General features: G+C 38.0%; 3 protein-coding genes across 4 annotated transcripts in view; all 3 read left to right on the forward strand.

Annotated features, from left to right (window-relative positions):
- The window catches only part of LOC122669334 (probable xyloglucan endotransglucosylase/hydrolase protein 23), a 26,179-nt gene continuing 7,174 nt past the window's right edge, over window positions 1–19,005 (forward strand). The window contains exons 1-4 of one of the 2 annotated variants that reach the window (XM_043866082.1): window positions 1–321; window positions 464–657; window positions 1,663–2,062; window positions 7,328–7,337. In XM_043866082.1, coding sequence (XP_043722017.1) covers window positions 52–321; window positions 464–657; window positions 1,663–2,062 — 864 coding nt within the window. In that variant the 5' untranslated portion in view covers window positions 1–51 and the 3' untranslated portion in view covers window positions 7,328–7,337. Of the gene's footprint in view, window positions 322–463; window positions 658–1,662; window positions 2,071–7,327; window positions 7,338–19,005 lie in introns of those variants that run through there. The other variant, XM_043866081.1, reaches the window with a different exon arrangement.
- On the forward strand, window positions 5,775–7,608 carry LOC122669333 (xyloglucan endotransglucosylase/hydrolase 2-like). The gene is made up of 3 exons (XM_043866080.1): window positions 5,775–6,050; window positions 6,166–6,359; window positions 7,195–7,608. Exons 1-3 carry the CDS (start codon window positions 5,775–5,777, stop codon window positions 7,589–7,591), a joined length of 867 nt encoding a protein of 288 aa, XP_043722015.1. The 3' UTR covers window positions 7,592–7,608.
- Window positions 14,123–19,005, forward strand: part of LOC122669332 (probable xyloglucan endotransglucosylase/hydrolase protein 6) — a 4,943-nt gene continuing 60 nt past the window's right edge. The window contains exons 1-4 of the mRNA XM_043866079.1: window positions 14,123–14,368; window positions 14,445–14,545; window positions 14,666–14,862; window positions 17,805–18,210. Of these exons, the coding sequence (XP_043722014.1) occupies window positions 14,185–14,368; window positions 14,445–14,545; window positions 14,666–14,862; window positions 17,805–18,198 (876 nt within the window). The 5' untranslated portion in view covers window positions 14,123–14,184 and the 3' untranslated portion in view covers window positions 18,199–18,210. The remainder of the gene's footprint in view (window positions 14,369–14,444; window positions 14,546–14,665; window positions 14,863–17,804; window positions 18,211–19,005) is intronic.

Below are 19,005 nucleotides of genomic sequence, written 5' to 3' on the forward strand. Positions count from 1 at the left end.
TTCACCAATTTGTCTAATCTTCTTTGCTTCTCTGCTTCCATATCTGCAACAATGGCTTCCACGAGAATATTATTTTTGTTTTCTCTAATGTTTAGCTTTTTCATGGCTTCCTCCTTTGCTAGTAATTTTCAACAAGAATTTGACATCACATGGGGTGATGGCCGAGCTCAATTCCTGAATAATGGAGAGCTTCTCACCTTATCACTCGACAAGACTTCTGGGTCTGGTTTCAAGTCTAAGAATCAATATCTATTTGGAAAGATCGATATGCAGCTCAAGCTGGTTCCCGGTAATTCGGCCGGCACGGTTACTGCTTACTATGTAAGCTAGCTTATTTAATTAGCTTAATTATTGCATGATTTTAAATTAATACTTTAATTAATCATCACTGTAAAATGATTTTTGTTTTGTGATTAGGGGATTAATAAGTGTAGTTCCTTGAATTGGTTCATCATGTTTTCAGCTTTCATCTCTTGGGTCTACACACGATGAGATCGATTTTGAATTTCTTGGTAACCTTAGTGGTGATCCTTATATTCTTCACACTAATGTTTTTACACAAGGGAAGGGCAATAGGGAGCAACAGTTCTATCTTTGGTTTGACCCTACTGCTGACTTCCACTCCTATTCCATACTTTGGAACCCTCAGCACATACTGTAAGAACCCTCTCTCTCTCTCCCTCTCTCTCTCTCTCTCTCTCTCTATAGTAACCAGCATGGAAATGGTATCATGAGGGTAGCTCTGTAAAACTTCTACTGACCTACAGTTGTTTAGGGTCCCAACTTGGGACCTGGCTCTCCTCCAGCCGTGGTGGGAGCTGGAGGATCTAGCCCAGCTAAAACAGAGGTGTTTGGATCATTTCACAGGCGGGAAGAGAGCCGAATACCCTAACTTGGGCCGGGCTTGAAAATGATGAATTTAATTTGTATATGATTGAGCTTGGGACTAGGCCTGGGCCTGGCCGAATTTCTCATGGGCTGGCCTTTTTTGCAACATAAGAGATGACCTCTATGAAGGCCTTAAAAATGCTAAGAAGACCTCTCTCATTTCTGGCTGCCCTTGACCCTCTTGAATTTACAATTAGGGCTACCTTTCTACGGATCTTTGTCCCCTCCAGTTCCCTGCCCGGTCCAGTTGCCCCAACGCATGTAATAAAGGGGGCACAATAACCACCCTACCCCTGCTTGAACACTCTAGTCGGGTAGGGTCCACTCCCCCTTATTATAGGCACTGGGGTAACTGGGTCAAGCAGGGAACTAGAGGAGATAATTTTCCACCTTTCTACAGCCCTCGAATTGTACAAGGACAGTTATGTATGGAGGCAGGTCAAGGAATGATCTAATAATGAGAAAAAATTCTCTGAGTTGCAAGAGGGGAGGGGATACGTACAGTGTTTGGATCCTCTCCCCATGTGGGACTTCCCCACGTGGAGATCCACTGTCCATGGGGTCTGACACAAGTTAGAGGGAGGTGTGGATCCCTATGTGGGGAGAGGAGTTACTCTCCCCACATAGGGAGCTGATCCAAACTCTCTCTCTCTCTTTCTTTTCTTCACATGAAATGATTGCGTTGCCCTCCTATGTATGAAACCATTGCGTTACACCTTCTCTCTCTCTCTCTAACATATTTTCCGTTCTTTCTCTTTTATGTATTTATTTCAGTTTCTCAGTAGATGGCACTCCTATTAGGGAGTTCAAGAACTTAGAATCGCGTGGCATCGCATACCCGAAAGACCAACCAATGAGGATCTACTCTAGTCTATGGAACGCTGATGATTGGGCAACAAGAGGTGGACTTGTCAAGACAGATTGGAGTAAGGCTCCATTCGTAGCTTCATATAAGAACTTCAATTCTCAAGCCTGCATATGGAGTAGTTCAGGGTCTTCTTCCTGTTCATCATCATCAAATAACTCCAACAACACTTCTTGGTTAAAGGAAGGCCTGGACTCAACAGGCCAACAAAGAATGAAACGAGTCCAATCGAAGTATATGATCTACAATTACTGTTCTGATACTAAGCGATTCTCTCAAGGTCTCCCACCTGAATGCACACTCACATAGAGGCAAAAACAACTCAAATATTTATTCTCTCAAATTTACTCCTTTATATCAAAATGTTGTAAGGATTTCTTAGTTTATATCCTTTCTTTTTTTTTTGAATTTGCTGCAATAATTAGTTCTACCAAGTGAGATATGTGAGAAGAACCAATTTGTATATGTAGATCTTAATGGCCTTTGGAAATGATAATATTGGTGACAATTTGAAGGATACGGATCAGGTCACATAACATAAAAAGGTAGCTAGTCCAGCTCAAAACCAGGTTGGTATGGTTTTAATTAACATATTCCCATGATAAACCAAATTATTCGCATCTCATATGGTTCAAATTATCCACACCTGGAAAATTATGTCTTTCTATGGGGCCACAACAGTTATTTCACCCGTCCCTGTATCTAGGTAGAGGGGCAGCACACCACACACGTCCAATTAGCGTTCTCTCTCCTTTATATTTATTTATACATGTTGAGTTTGACTCATGTAAGGAAACCCTAATTGGATTATCCAATAGGATTCTGCCACTTGACACGTGATCCCTTTTGCAAGTTTAGATTTTTCATTCCATATAGAGAGAGCTTGTGTAGGGGATAGGGAATGCTTGAAGTAGCCTCTCTGACTACCCTCCTACTACACTTTGTTTTCTTTGTGAGATTATGATTTTGATCCCTAATGTGTGAAGATTGATTATATTGCTTGAATTCTCTATCAATCATTTAGCATAGGAACTTGCTCGTTTGCAAAAAGACGTGTGATCAAGTGTCATATTCCATTGGAAGTACTGCACTTGTGGTACAAAGAGGTAATCCTAAAACCCTTTTTTTTTATAATTCAAATGTCTAATGCCTACGAGGAACGGTTTGTAGAGTAAATTTTAATTCGACATTACCTGCCGCAACAAGTGGTATCAAAGCTTGGTGGAGATTTATCCCTCTGAATTCTTCAAGCTTTCTTTTTTTATTTTTGGGTTCACTAGACAACCTAGGGTTGCTATGAATGCCTGGCTATCTTTTTCCATCATTTTTTTTTTAATTTCTATGTATTCCTATAGGGAAAAGAATGTTGTTTGGTTGCATAGATCCTGCATCCAGATATAGGATCTGCATCCCTATATTTTGGGAGAAGCATACCAAAACATTGGAATGTTGAGTAGATATCAATCAAACCCAAGACAAGAATAATGGATTGTTGTCAAGTGTATTCTCAAGTATTTGAGAAGAAGTAAATATTACTTGATTTATGGTGTTCATGTTGGAAGGAGATACAGTCATATGGAAGTGTATTAAATAGAAGTCAACAGCTAGCTCCACTGCAAGTGGAGCAAATGTATCATCTCATTAAGGAGATCATACAATGTTATGGTATTTGAATTGCCAAAGTTGACACTGTAGAAAATTTATAAGATTCTTTGATAAAGGAACTAGAGCAAAATATATTTGATAAATATCTTGAGAACATGAATGTTAAAAAAGCAGGACACTGGATTTGATGTACAAGTGTGAGATTATTAGATATATTTGTCTATCAAACCTAATTTAAAATAATTAAAGTGCAATAGATCTCTACTTGGTTGCATGGTCTCTACACAAGCATTTGGGCCAATGGGTGAGCACACCTGGGTATCTACCCAGGGGGCAAAGGCTTCATCTCACGGTGCCCTATGAGAGGATATAGGAAACACCACCAACTAGAGATCTTTTTTTCTGTAATTATATTAGATTAATTTACAATATTGATATGTGATATGTTGTCCCAAGGTTATACACCTTAAAGTGCTCGGACAGAATTAAGCATTTGTTCCTATGGTTCCCACGTAGTATATTTTTTAATGTGATTCAAGGATATAAAGTGTGAATATTTATATTGTATGTACATTGAACTGAATCATCTGAGAATTTGCATGGACTATTGTACATTGTTTGAAGTAACAAATTTCTCTATGATAGTTGTTGGTCCCTTTATCTGAGAGGTCCTTACCATTGCAATTACACTTTAGGCATTTTGGTGTACTAAAGGTTGATGTCTACATTGGCTATATATTGGCACGTTTGATTCTTAATACATGTTCACTGTGAATGGAAGAGATGCTCAACAAGAAATCCAGTTGCCGAATATGATGAATATCCTGCAAGAATTATAGAATTGTAATTGGACCAAAATTTTGAGCTCGGTGGTAGTTTTGTAAAGAGTTTATAAATGTATTTAATGTATTATTTTGATTTACTCATTACATTTCTAAATGTTTTTCAAAAGTTTTTATTTCCAATCAATCGAGATTCTTTAATGTAACCGTTTCAATGAGGTCGGTTTAACGGTATTCATATTCCATACTCATACACGCTTGTTATGTGATGTTAAGTGGAGGGACTTTAACATTATTATTTTGTTATTCAATGGATTTTTAATTAGGGAGAAAGAACACCATCCGGTCGTGCGTTGTGGCGTGTACCTACGCGCAAATACAGTTGGACTCGAAATGACTGACACACCCCTACATTTCCATGGGGCTGGGGTAATCATTTTGCTCCCGACTGTGTCTGGACTCTGGGTGCAGATAGATGTCACAGCCCACGACCGGGTGGCCTTCCTTTTCCCTTTTAATTATTACCATTTAATTATATACTTATTGGTAAATAATTTTGTAGCTACTTAAAGGTGACACTTTCGACTAATTAAATCAAACTGACATATAATTGGATGACCTGATAGAATTTTGTCATTTGGGATGTGAACCCTATAACAAATTAGGGTTGCTGATTCTATATATAGAGAGCTTGGGTAGTGGTAGGGCATGTTTGTAGTAGCACTTTGTCTCCACAAAGTTAGTGATGTCAAACAGTCAGTTCATTTCGGTTTCAGTCAGGTTGAACCGATTTCAAATGACAATCGACAAGGCTTGGTTTTGATTTCGATCAGTTTGGGTTCGGTTTAATCTAATTTTCTCTTATTGGGTCTTTATCGATTTGATATTGGGTTTGATTCGGTTCGAGTACAATCTACCATGTATATATACAAACAATCATATTAAAAAAAACATTATTTTCTTCTTTTTGGGGGGAGGGGGGGTGGGGGAGAGGGGTTCAGTTTGTATCGTTTTTTTTTTGGCATCAATTTCAGTCCGGTTTTTACTTTTGATTCGGTGTGGTCCAGTTTTCAGCTGGTTCAATAGAACCCCAAAGGCCCAAACCAAAGCCGACTCAATAGATAATAGATTCAATTCGGAATGTGTCGGTCGGGTTTAAGTTTAATTGATTTGATTTGATAGAGAGTAGTGACGTAGCCTAAGCTGCCTCTGCAGTCTGCCCTACCCTTCCCAAAATGAAATTCCAAACTAGTGGTTCTGGATTCGGGCCCATGATGCCCAAGGGGGGACCAAGTCGAAATTAGTGGACCATAACCATACCCGAAGTGGTTGATGAAATCCCATTAAGTAGACCCCACAAGAACAAAGAACAGCTGTTTTATGAAAGTGATTCCATCCCCATCTTGTAGGGTCCCACTACCGACCCCCTATACGATCCAAAACCACGTTACCCCAGAAACAAAAAAGGCGTCACTTTCAAAAACTATGCTCATAGCTGTTGCCAGCTTTCGATTTCATGGATATTTCCTCCTCCTCCTTCCTTCCTAATCCTCTATAACTCACCTCTATCTATATAAATATAAAAATTTCTTCTCAAAAACACATTCTCACTACTCGATCAAACTATACATAATATGACAAAGATTATCCCATCTTCTTTACTTCTTCTTTTAGTAGTGATTAGTAGTTCTTTAATAGTTTCTTCTTCTGGAAATTTCTTCCAAGACTTTGCAATTACATGGGGAGATCATCGTGCTAAGATATTCAATGGAGGTCAGCTTCTAACACTCTCCCTCGATAGGGTATCAGGTGCTGGATTCCGATCTAACAGTGAGTATCTGTTTGGAAGTATTGATATGCAACTCAAGCTTGTTGCTGGTAACTCTGCTGGCACTGTCACAGCTTATTATGTATGTTAATTACCAGTTTATATATTATCCATTAATCTCTTTCTATTTAAATTTTTCTTCAATTCTTTCTCTGAGTTTTCATGAACTTAATTATTCAATTCTCTACATGTTACAGTTATCATCACAAGGCTTCAACCACGACGAGATCGATTTTGAATTCCTTGGAAATCTAAGTGGAGATCCTTATATCCTACATACTAATGTATTCACTCAAGGGAAAGGGAACAGGGAACAGCAGTTCTATCTCTGGTTTGACCCCACCAAGAATTTCCACACTTATTCCGTTGTTTGGAATCCCAGAAACATCATGTAAGAAAAGCCCCACATGCCACGTCTTTCCCTGCTCCCTTAAATCCCAACATTCTAATTTCTAAAAACTGGACCGGGTCCAACCAGTAGGGTCAAGCCACTCAAACTTATTTCTATTCAGGCTGGCTGGGTTTGGAATAGGTCCAAGCCCGAGCATAGTTTAAAATATCGGTATCGGTCGTGGCCGATAATGATATGATACCGATATGAATTGATCCGGATCTAATAGTTTTGTCCCTTCTTTTTTTTTCTTTTTTTTTTTAAATTTGATTTTTAGACGATTTTATCCTTAACCTCAAATTGTTTTGTCGATATGGTAGTGGATATGACAAATTTGATACCAATATTTGAAACCATGAGCCCAAAGCCACAGTCTCTTATATCTTGACCCGAGTTGTGCCCCAAGTTCCGGTTCAAAACTTTTAGTTATTTCTTATAGGACCAAATTTTTATTTTTTTTCAAATCAGATCCTACCAAGGACCCTTAGGTCACTAGGTAGGTGCCCCCTCTCCAATAAGATAGGGCGGCTAAAAAGAAGGGAGGGGTAGAGGGGGAAATAAGGCTGTCAAACATCCTCCTACGTGCATCTGATGGTTGGGAGCGCTCGGGCACGCATCCCGAGTGCCTCCAACCTTTGGGCGAACAAACACTGGAGAGGATCTCTTTTCAGGTCGAACGACCCGTGACCTCTCCTTGGACTTAGGCTAATGCTCTATTACACTGTCAGTCACCACAACGCAAGAGGCGTTTCCCTTGGACTTAGGGCAGCCTGATTTGAACTCTAATACTTTGACACTTATATATGTTTTTTTTTTCTTTTTTTTTTTCTTTCAGCTTCTTAGTGGATAAAATTCCAATAAGAGAATTCATGAATCGAGAATCAATAGGGATACCCTTCCCCAAAAACCAGCCCATGAGGATCTACTCAAGCTTATGGAACGCCGACGACTGGGCAACTAGAGGTGGGCTTATTAAAACTGATTGGTCCAAAGCACCATTCACTGCCTTTTACAAGAACTTCAATGCCGATGCCTGTGTTTGGTCTTCAAAGAGCTCTTCCTGCACACCGACCTCTACCTACTCTGTACCCAACAACGCATGGCAGTCACAACAGCTTGACCCGGTGAACCGGAGGAGACTCAGATGGGTGCAGAAGAATTACATGATCTACAACTATTGCTCTGATTTTAAACGTTTCCCTCAGGGTCCGCCACGTGAATGCAGGCGCTAGGAGTGTCAAATGCTCGGTTCAGTTTTTTTTTTTTTTTTTTAAAACCTTTGTGTAATATAAGACGAGATCGAACCAGACTAATAAGGTGTTTGGTCTATAAAAATCAAACCGAAGCCGATAGTTATCGGTCAGTTCATGCAGATTCGGTCTGTTAGTTTCTTTTAACGATCTCTTATCGGTTTGATTTGTGTATAAATAAAATAAAATAAAAATTCAAATTATGTCATTTTATTGGATTTTTTTTTCTTTTGGTCCAAATGGTTGGGTTCGGTCAGTAACTCAGTATAGTCCGGCTGATTTTGGTTTCTAAAAACTAAAATTAGTACCAAACCAATAAAGAAATCAGTCCGATCAATTTAGGTCAGTTCAATCAAGGTGGTCTAAATTTTTACACCTCTAGCAAGCGCTCAAGGTTCCTTTTGAGGAGTTACCATCTCTCAATAAACCTCTAGTGGATAAAGACGTCGAGAATATCAGCACACTTACATGTGAGAGGCAACCACTTGTTCTTTTTCTTTTCATAATTATCACATGTACATACATGCAGGGGAGCTGAATTCAAAGACATCTCGATGTGATGCAAGGGTCTCGTGTTTGAGACTCTCCAATAGTGAAGTGAATTTCAGACTAGTGGAATGCTTCAGTGTAGCTATGGTGTAGTCTCCTTTCCTACTTCAGCACGGTGATGGATGTGAATCATTATCGTCTACGGTAATCTTGGTATCGACTGAATCGGATCAGGATTGCTCAAACTCTGACAAATATAACACTTTTTCCCCTGTTTTATATGAAATTTTGAAGTTTTTTTTTTTTTTTTTTTTAATCTTTTTACCCTTATCCATACGAGTGGATCGAATCGGTATCAAACCTTGGATTGGAGTCGACCGTCTTCTTCTCGCCCTCAGATCCCCACTCTGTATTATTGTAGTGGTGCAGTGTAATAATGTAGCGAGGAGTCATCGTCTGCTTTTTTTCTGTATTTAATGAGTCACGTGCCATCTGTGAAAAATCCACTGTGAAAATATTCTAGAGAAAATTACAAGATTAGCTAGAATCAAGTTTTACTTTACAAAACTAACTAGCTAATGTTTCATTTAATTAATATAACAATATGAAAGATTGGTATTACAAAAAATAGCTAAAATAGTAACTTTTGTACGCAACCTTCTATAAATTGGACAATTTTGCCCTTCTTCTAAAACTGGTGTTTCGTCGTCCGGATGGTCACGCTGTCCTTTTTCAACTCTCCTCCTGCACCTCTAACATTAATTGGATTTCTGGGTTATGGTGGTACGAAATTTTTTTTTTTTGTTGGGTAAGAATGGTGGCACGATACTGATCGTAAATCCTAGTAGGTTGAATCAAAATATGAGTTCATATAAACCATCCCTCGTTGAGGAATGCGTTCTTTATTCTATTGTATGAGCGAATACCATCACCAGTAAACAAAATGTTTCAGAGGAGCTTATTGCAGTAGTTTTACCCTTTCTCTTCTTAGATTTTACCATCTTGTAGTACAATTTTTCCTTCTGTATTTGCACAAATTACCCTGTAGTGATACTCAGGGATGCAGTGAAACAGCCCATTAATAAATACGAAGTTCAACAACGGATGTTTTTGGTGATAAATGAACAATGGTCACATAATAATCAAGGGCAAGAAGAAGGCGAAGAACAGCAATAGGCCCGGAACTTCCCCTAAGGAGTTCATTGATGGGAGTGTACAAGATGATTGTTGTGAATAGATTTGGGCAAAAAGGTTTTTGGATTCTGTATACCTTCCGTATGAATCCATAACGAAGCTTGTTCTCTCCATAGCTCAACCCTGGGTAAAGCGTTCCCTCCTCTAATTCTCCTTTGCTCACTCACGCTCTTGAATTCGTACATCTCTCTCTCTCGCTCTTTGGAATTCTAGATCCTCCCTACGAAGTTCGAATCGCAAGAGTTAAAATTTTAGATCTTACCATCTGGTTTTCATTAAAAATTGGATTTTTTTTTAGATCATGGATTAAGCGTTTGAATGATTTCCAGTGCTCTTGCAAATCTTTCTGGGTGAAGTTTGATTTAATTTGTTTTCAATTCGTTAGGGTTAGGGTTTCTGGGTGACGGTGACGGTGGCGATTGAAAAAGAAGATGAAGAGGAAAGTGGGGGGTAAAAATGTCATAATACATACTAAGATGAAAGAAAACACTGTTTTGGCTACTTTTGTTTGCAAATGTTTATTTTAGATAATACGGTTAAACTGAAGATTGAATGGTCAATTTTGTAATGTGAAACGCAATTATAGATAATTTTGTAATTTTCCCAATATTCTATTGGATGCCTTTGTACCAAACGTGTAAAATGTGCCTTGAATTAATTTTGTTTCATCTTTATTTCTAAAGAGAGAGCCACCCGATGCACATTGCGTTCCACCACTGCATCCTAACACAGGGGTGCATAAAATGATCGTTACACTTCTCTAAAACCTAGAAAATGACCAAGGGTATGACGATTATTCACACACCCTATGTCAAGGCACAGAGGCGACTGTCGTGGCACGACTGGATGGCGATCTTTGTCCCATCTTTATTTTATTTGATTTCTCTTTACCCTTTGAGCTATCCCTAATAATTTTAAGGGGTCTCAATGGGTTGGTTTATTTTTTCGTTGACTTGGGCCCAATAGGCGTAAAAGAGTTGTTAGGGTTGGGGCCCAACTATGAAAGCGATGGATCTATACATATCCCACCAAGCACCATACATAGTTTTAAAAACTGAAATGGACATTACCAGGTTCTGATGAACCATTGTTTTTCAGAAGCCCTAGGGACCATCGGTCGATATTAGCCAGGCTGGAGCAGTATCGACCAAGACCGATCTCGAGATCAATCCTATACACCAATATATACAAGGGTAAAATAGTAAAAAAAAAATAGAGACAAATTCATCATATTTGACCTAATTCTGAATGATACTATCCAATCCCAATACCAAGATTACGGACCAGGAACTTTGGCTGCCTTGAAGAGCTCTTTCAATGGGTGGTCCCCCTTAGCACCACCCAGCTACCGTTGGATCTAACCCAGAATGTGGGAGTCAAGCCAGCCCACCTGAACCTGCCATAGCTAGTTAACGTTTTTTACACGTATGCCATCCTCGAGAAATCTTACTAGTTTGAGATTGATAGAGAGAAATGTTCAATGTATGGTGGGCCATATGATTGAGTTTGAAATCAACATTTGATGTCCCTTATATGTCGGAGGGTTAGAATTGTTACATCAATCCTCACTAATTTGATAGCTAAAATGCTTGAGAGAATATCCAGTAAATGATGAGCCATTTGGTTAAGACATAATTTAATATTTAAAATGTAGACAATCAAATTATCAAGGGGTGCTTTACCTTGCCAATGATTGGATAGATCAATTCATCGCTCCATGTGACTCCAACTAGTAGACCATGAAGATAAATTTCATTACATTTTACGTGTAAATATATCTAATTTACAAAAATATTTCCTGAAATTTTCTTTCACAGTTTTTTTTTTAAAAGAAAGAGAGTGTGAAACATGAGATGCCGATGAGAATATTCTTTTCCTTTACTTCCTCTACTTCATCCCGTTAGGGAAGAGAGAGGAAATTGAATCAGAGTCATCACCTATATTAGGGTCTAGGACGCACAAAACAAAAGTTGACTCCATGACCACCTAATAGGGGATTGGTCAAACCGTCGATTTGAGTACGAGTCAATGTTATGGTCTGAGAATGGTGTAAGACACCCTCATCCATCCAATTAAATCAGTCTTCCTATTACTTGGTTAAACTAAATGCATGCATCTAATTAAACTAAGTAAATGCTAGGGTTTACAAACCACATATGTGTAAGGTTTGGCTACAAAATAAAGGAGAAGATAAAACCACATACCCGGAGCATTTGGTGCAAGGTTAGTATATAAAAAGAAGAAAAATAATATATACAACATGAAACATGCAATGTGGACTCAAACGCAAACCCTAACCTAAATGCATAAAAAGTGAAAGAAAAATCATGAGAACGAAAAGGAATCAAACGAGCTGATGAAATCTTTAATTCCTATAATGAAAATATGACAAAATGAACATGAGATTTCGTGTACATAAAATATGATGAAAATTACCAAAAACGCCCTAGGGCTGAAAAGCTTAACAAAATTATTTTAAAAAAAAAATCCCTAAAATTAGAGAAAAACATTTGAAGTTAAATCAAGAGTAAAACTAGTAACAAACAACATGTTCAATTGACCAAACATGGGTGCATGATCACACATCCTTTGGGGTTTACAAAACAAGTGAAGAAAGAAGAAAAATGGGATCTGGATGATAAAAATAACAAAAAAACTAGGTTTAGAACTTTAGCTAATTGAAGACCAGAATAAATAGGAGATTGGAGAGATTGCTTTGGACTTAGGAGAGAAGCCTCAACTTCAGATTCAACTCACCCATACGAGTTTCTTAATATTTTCTCTCTAGCCAAGGAAAAACTTTGTAAAACAAGAATTTGCCAAAAGATCTCTGAAAACGTGGGAGACTGGGAGAGGCTAGTATTTGTAGATTTAAGAAGAATTACACAATCTTTAAAATGTTTAGGGTAAAAAAAACTCATTCAAATCGCCCAATTTGCATCCCATATATGAGTTAATGTTTCATTAATGATACAATAGGGGTCCAACACGACTTGGCCAATCAAGAACGGACAAATAGTCACGTTTATCATATTTAAAGGATGTCAAAGAATGAACCTAGATGGATTCATGGCCTCCAAAAACAAAATCTTACAAATAATAGCAATCAAAATCTAAAATAATAAAGTCCATGCATTCTTAAATATTCCCAAAGTAAGCGTTGATCAAACATAGCTCGACAACGAAGCCATGTCGATGAGCTGACTTCAATATCAAGTCGGACTCTTAATATGTCAAATAGAATTTTTTGTCTGTTGATGTATGGACCCGGCAAAGTCAACATTTAACAGGCATTGTTCGACATTTTGAAGGGACCATTGGACGAAAGATAATGTCGAATGATATAATCTCATTGATGAGTCGAGCCTTTTACACGTCGACACATCCATAGTTGTCGATTGTCAAATTTTACCGTTTTAGCCGGTTCATTTATGAACTATGTTAGTTCCAAGTAGAATTGGGTTAGGCTAGGCTCATCCAAGGTTGGTTTTGGAACACCTTTAGATGCCCATATCTTAAACTCATCTAGGGTTGGTTTTGAAACCTTTAGTTGGTTCACTTCGATCTAAACCATGCTTTTTTTGTACGATAAACTCATATATCTATCCAAGTATACAAATAATCAAGTATCACTGTTTTTTTTTTCTTAGTAATTACGACCATCCTCATAAATTATAACTATTAATTAAGGGATTTTTTTATTGATAGGGTATCAACAAATTTGTAATCTTGCTTTTTTATGTTTTTAGTAAATAAAAAAAAAAATTCCCTATAAAAAGATAAATGTTGTCATTTCACATGTATAGTTTGTATACTAAAAAAGTATGACAATTTTTTATAATTACGTAATGATAAGTTATTTTTAAATTATTTTTTAAAATTCTTTTCTACCCTCAACTTATGGATTTTTGGGAAGAAACCAAAGATTGAAAACCTTATGAATGAAAGTGTCATTTATAACCCAGTTCAAAACCATCCCATTCCATTAAAGACATTGAATGTGAGTGTCTTGGGAAAAAGAAAGTAGTCATTGAATGCAACCATTTCATCTTATCTTTGGATGGGATAAAGCAGCTTCCAATCCAATATGCTCAGACCATCAAGGTCTGGATTTGGCTCCCCGTCTCACCTCAAACGAGCCCAGCACTTAGGAAGTATCCGGTGAGACATCCAATGGCTGAGCTGGCTGGATGCGTATCAAATCTCACATAAACACACATCCTGATGCATGCCCAGCAGCCCAGCCACAAGATGCTTCGCTGGGTGGGGCGCTCGCTGGAGAGGAGCTCGCGACCATCAAATGGCATCTTCATGTAAGGCCCGCTAGTTTCTTTACTGAGATAATAAAAACAATCCACGTGTCATGCTTGTGTTGAATTAGATTGTGTGATTCAGATTTCAAACAGAAATGTGGCACAAAGCCAAGGACGTACCAACGTAAAACAATAGACCATCATCTTGGAAAAGTAGAACTGTCTACAAGGGTATACTGGTGGGGACCACGTAGTGGTCCACTGGGATCCACAAAAGCCCGAATGAGCTGGATTGAGGTTCTCTTTTTCCAATGCTTTAACAACGCTGTCGGCTGATCAAACTTTTTTTTTTTTGTGATTCCCTACTGCAAGCACAGTATCATTACGGTCTGCTTGCTACAACCCTAGGATTAGAATCTCTCATCTCGTTCACAAGCGAAAATGCATCTGCATGGATAGAACAGTTCTAATCGTCCGATTGTATTGACTGTTGACCAGATTATATATATCACAATATCATTTTTTTTTTGAGTGCGATACTGTGTATAAAAGAGTAAAGAACCCTCTCCCTCCTGTTAGAGCTTAAATTGCATTCCTGTAGAGCTGTCTCTCTCTCTCTCTCATATCTGAGCTAAAAAGATGGGAAATTCTATATTAGGTTTTCTCCTTCTGGTTCTCTCTGTGGAGATAATGTTCTTCACCAATCCATCAATGGGGAGACCTGCAACTTTTTTACAGGATTTCCACATCACATGGGCTGAAACCCATATCAAGCAAATGGAGAATGGCACTGCAATTCAACTCCTCCTTGACCAAACTTCTGGTATACTCCATAAACCCCTCTCTCTCTCTCTTGTTCTCTATTTCTCCATTGCTAACTCTCTCCGTCTCTGTCGAAGGTTGTGGGTTTGCATCCAAGAACAAATATATGTTCGGACGAATAAGCATGAATATAAAGTTGATTCCAGGGGATTCTGCAGGGACTGTCACAGCCTTCTATGTGAGTATATTAATCTTTTTCAATTCACTCTCCATGCATTTCAATCCTTTGATTTCTCTTCTTTCCCTATTAATGAGAAGTTTTTACATTGATTTGTTCTTCCCTTTTGTTCTTATGTAGATGAATTCAGACACAAACGAAATCCGAGATGAATTGGACTTTGAGTTCTTGGGAAACAGAACAGGGCAACCCTACACGGTTCAAACAAATGTGTTTGCAAAAGGGAAAGGTAACAGAGAACAGAGAGTGAATCTCTGGTTCGACCCTTCTGCAGAATTTCATAACTATTCCATCCTCTGGAATCACCAGCACATTGTGTAAGTTACTCATTTCTCCCCCTTTCCTCTCTCTCTCTCTCTCTCTCTCTCTCTCTCTCTCTACTTCATATTGGATCACTGATTCAGTTGAAGTGGGCAGCAGTAAAGAACTGAGCCAGGTCTGGCCCGGACCTGGCTCCTGGCCAGCCGGAGCTGGACGCTCCAGCGCTCGGAAACTACCCCAAAAACAGGGGTGGTCATTTCACATGTGGGATCCACCAGTGAAATGACCACCATACCCCTGATTTTGCTATCGTTTACTAGGGCTAGAAGCTCCAGCTCCTGCCACGGTTGAACAGAATCCTTTTCTGGCTGAGCCAGACCCAGGACAAAGACCATAACTCTTCTGCTTTATGGAACCGTCCAAATTATGGGATTTACAGGTTACATGCAGTACAGACTTTAAGCTCAATCATGCTTTCAAAAAATTTAAATGTTTGAAAATTTTCTTCTTTCTATTATTATTATCTTGTACTACCTTAAATGATGTTATTATTGTGGGTTTCGAGTGATGGGGTCTATAATAAGAACAAAAGCTACAAGACGAATGCAAGTTGTAATGGGCACCAGTTCCTATATTTGAAGTAGGGCCAATGGTAAAAGATTACTTGGAAGAATGTGTGGTTTCTAGGGGTGTGGTGCTTAGGGTTATATATACGAAAAAAATCTTCTTCAATTCCCTAAAAGTACACAGTGCGGTGCAATTAAGGGCTGACCTCGACACGTGAAAGATGTTAAATCTAATGGTGTCAAGTTTGAGAAGAAAGAAAAAACAATTAACTGGATCAATTGAGTTTGGCATCGTTGGATTTAGCATCTTTCACGTATCGAGCTCTCAACCTTGAATTGCACCGCACTGCATTTTTAGGGAATTGAAAAAAAAATTAATCGTTATGTGTATCGGTTACCATCGAAATTGATATTGCATACGATATAGATTGGGTTGTATCGGATGTAAATTTAGAAACCAAACCATTTTTTGGCCGATCTTCTCAGTTTGTATCTGGATTGTGTCGGTATCAATATCATGTTATGTATCAGCTGATACGATACTAATACCTTATCCATGGTGCTGTATGCATCTTCACCCCAAGATAGCTACTGCCTCTAACATTAGTAGATAGACTAGAGAGCTTGGTAAGGTTTTTAAAGTTGTACAAAATTCTCTCTTGCTATACAAAGTGTAAGCATTAATCCTTTCCAACTTCATTTTGATGCTCACTAATAATATCCAAACACTTTTACAAAATAATAATAATAATAATAATACCCAAATGAGGAAAACTTGTTGAATTATTATAATTAATACTATTGTTTTTGTCGAATTATTATTTATTGTTTATTATTATTATTGTTGTTGTTATAAAATGTATAGTCTTGATGAAACTAATTAACATCTGTAATTTAATTGTTCATTCCATATTTTAGTTATAAGAAAAAGAATGTTACTTGGTTGCGTGTAGTCTGCCCAGATACAACCCCTTGAAATGATTGCCCCACCCTTACAAAATGAAAAAACCTCCTAGTCGATGCCCCTGCGCATGCTCCCATTGGCTCCACGCTAGTTTAGGGGCCACGTGACCAGATATCATTATTCTTCCCTAATTTTAAACTTAATATGTTTAAGGGCAAGAGAACGCTAACTGTTCATGTAGCCCTACGATAGCGCAAAACTCAATGAGAATACGCACAAAAGTATTGGTTTGGATGAGATTATTGATTTCACTAGGGTTGAGTGGTCTTTTTGCGCACTCCCATACCTGGGTATAGTAATCACGCAACCGGTTAGCGTTCTTTTTCCGTAAATTTAATCATGGATTAAACTATTAACTTAGATTGGAGAATAGTGATAAGGAGAAAATGAATATAAAGTGGTAGAGCCACAAGGGGAGATGAGGTAGGAAACTTTTTCAACTTTTTAGTACACCATCATAACTAAGGGAAAGCCATTCTCTTCCCGTGAATGAATAGTGATGGATGAGAGAGAGGCCTTTAAGGTACAATGTATTGTCTATGTCTGTGATCCATGAATAAGATGGCAACACAATAGACTAGCCATCGTTCTGATTCTTGTGTAAAGGACAGAAAAGTCATTTTCTGTCATTGTCCCAGATGCGGATGGAAATTACGATTTTAAAGAAAAAGAACAACAAGAAGACAAACTACTTGCGAAAATAAAATGGTAATTTGGCTAAAGCCACTTTCCTCGGCCTTTCTATTTGTAACCCCAAGCCCAAGCCCATTCTGTGGGCCAGCAAGTGAACTTTTAAGAAAGACATAATCATAAAGTAACATTGTCTGTGGGTAATCAAAGGCCCACCTTGTTTGCTTTCTGAAGATGGGAGATGGTGACTTTAGGCTGCTTTAAATGTTGTGGCCACAAAAGGAGTTGGAAGCAATCAATAAGATAATGGAACGGAAAATTGAAATTAAACTTCAAATAAAATAGGTAGACCGTGAGGAATAAATAGCTTGCTCAAGGGACCACCCATTAGACCGGCCCTTTTTTGGAACCAAGGCAACTTTAAGTCAGTCCTAGGGTTTCTTTTTGAAGCCCTAGATTTCAAACAAGGGGTTGGTTCTATGGTGATTGTTTTACAATCTCATATTGACTTGTTCAAATCCTTAGTATCTTCATATACTTGAGGAGCACTCTCCACCTAATTTCTTAAGAGTTTGATTGGATTCTCTAACATGGTATCAGAAGTTTATGATTCCTTACTTCTTCCCCTCACGTATATCTTTTCACGTGTATGACACTGTCTCATTCTACCTACATGTGAGAAGCATGTTGGGAGCTAAATGAGCTCGCTCCAACTAGTGATGATTTATGTTTTTTGATTTATTATTGGATGATGGTATATTTTTCATTAAAATTTCTCTCTCTCCATGTTAAGCTATAAGTTAGACTCACTTAGATCACCTCTATTGTGATGAAATAGGTTTTACGTGGATGATGTTCCAATAAGGGTGTACAAGAACAATGAAGCCAAGGGAGTTCCATATCCAAACTCACAACCAATGGGGATTTACTCAACACTTTGGGAAGCCGATAATTGGGCTACACGTGGAGGATTGGAAAAGATCGATTGGACCAAGGCTCCCTTCTATGCTTACTACAAGGATTTCGATATAGAGGGTTGTGTTGTTGTTGGCTCAGCTGGTTGTAGTAATAACAATTCCAACAATTGGTGGGATGGACCATCGTACCAACAGCTCAACCCATATCAGGCCAGAAAGTACCGGTGGGTTAGAGTGAACCATATGGTTTATGACTATTGCACGGATCGGTCAAGACATCAATTCCCTCCACCAGAATGCTTATCCGGAATTTAAAAATTGTTGTGGTCATTTCTTAAATAGATTGAACTCTCGGGATAAACAGTTGTAACATGGTATCAGAACTAGGAGGTCAAATGTTCGATCACTAAAATATGTGAAGGGTTTTGTGGTGTTGTGCAACTCTTTATGTTTTAAATAAGAGGCTATGGGAAGATAGATTAGGGAGAAGAAAGTTTAAAGTGTCTCTCTGCATGATTTAAATCTTCTCTCTCACTTTCTCTTGTCTCATTATTGTTGCATCTAAAAATCAAGTTAAGTAAAAATTCGTTATCTTTCTTATCATTATAGTTACCAAGAATCTCATTTTCTCACATGAGTTAATAAATTATTTTTCCTTTCTATTGGAGAGTTGGTTTTCCTTTTAATGAGCGAAGAGGGCTATCCATTAAGAAGAAATCAAACTATAAATTGCCAAAAAAACCTTTAAAAATGAAGAAGTAAAAGCGCATTTTTGCACAAAAATGTTGTAAAATAAGACTTTTAATTTAAATTAACAGAAAAAAAAAAATCAATATAAAATTCATTCTTCATGTAATCATATGATATTTAAACAATCCAAGAAGATCACAATTGCCCAATGATTCACACATGTAAATCTTCCTAGAAAATAAAAAGATGAATTTCTTCACAAGAAAATTGAAGAGAGAGGAGAGAGAGAAGACTTGGGGTCACCCAGACTAGCAGGGTTGGCTGCCACCCTCTCTCCTCTTATTTATTGAGACTGGGGCTCTCCCATTGCTACTAATTAAAATTCTTCAATTATGTTATGGGAAGTTTATAATTTTCTGTTTATTGTCTTGA

The sequence above is a fragment of the Telopea speciosissima genome, chromosome 7, assembly GCF_018873765.1.
Source record: "Telopea speciosissima isolate NSW1024214 ecotype Mountain lineage chromosome 7, Tspe_v1, whole genome shotgun sequence".
NCBI lineage: Eukaryota > Viridiplantae > Streptophyta > Magnoliopsida > Proteales > Proteaceae > Telopea > Telopea speciosissima.

What these genes read in the sequence shown, in the direction of transcription:
- LOC122669333 (XM_043866080.1), top strand. Translation starts at nt 5,775, where the DNA reads ATGACAAAGATTATCCCATCTTCTTTACTTCTTCTTTTAGTAGTGATT. An exon ending in GCACTGTCACAGCTTATTAT is followed by an intron (nt 6,051 to 6,165) that starts GTATGTTAATTA and finishes TACATGTTACAG; the next exon opens with TTATCATCACAAGGCTTCAA. An exon ending in TGGAATCCCAGAAACATCAT is followed by an intron (nt 6,360 to 7,194) that starts GTAAGAAAAGCC and finishes TTTTTCTTTCAG; the next exon opens with CTTCTTAGTGGATAAAATTC.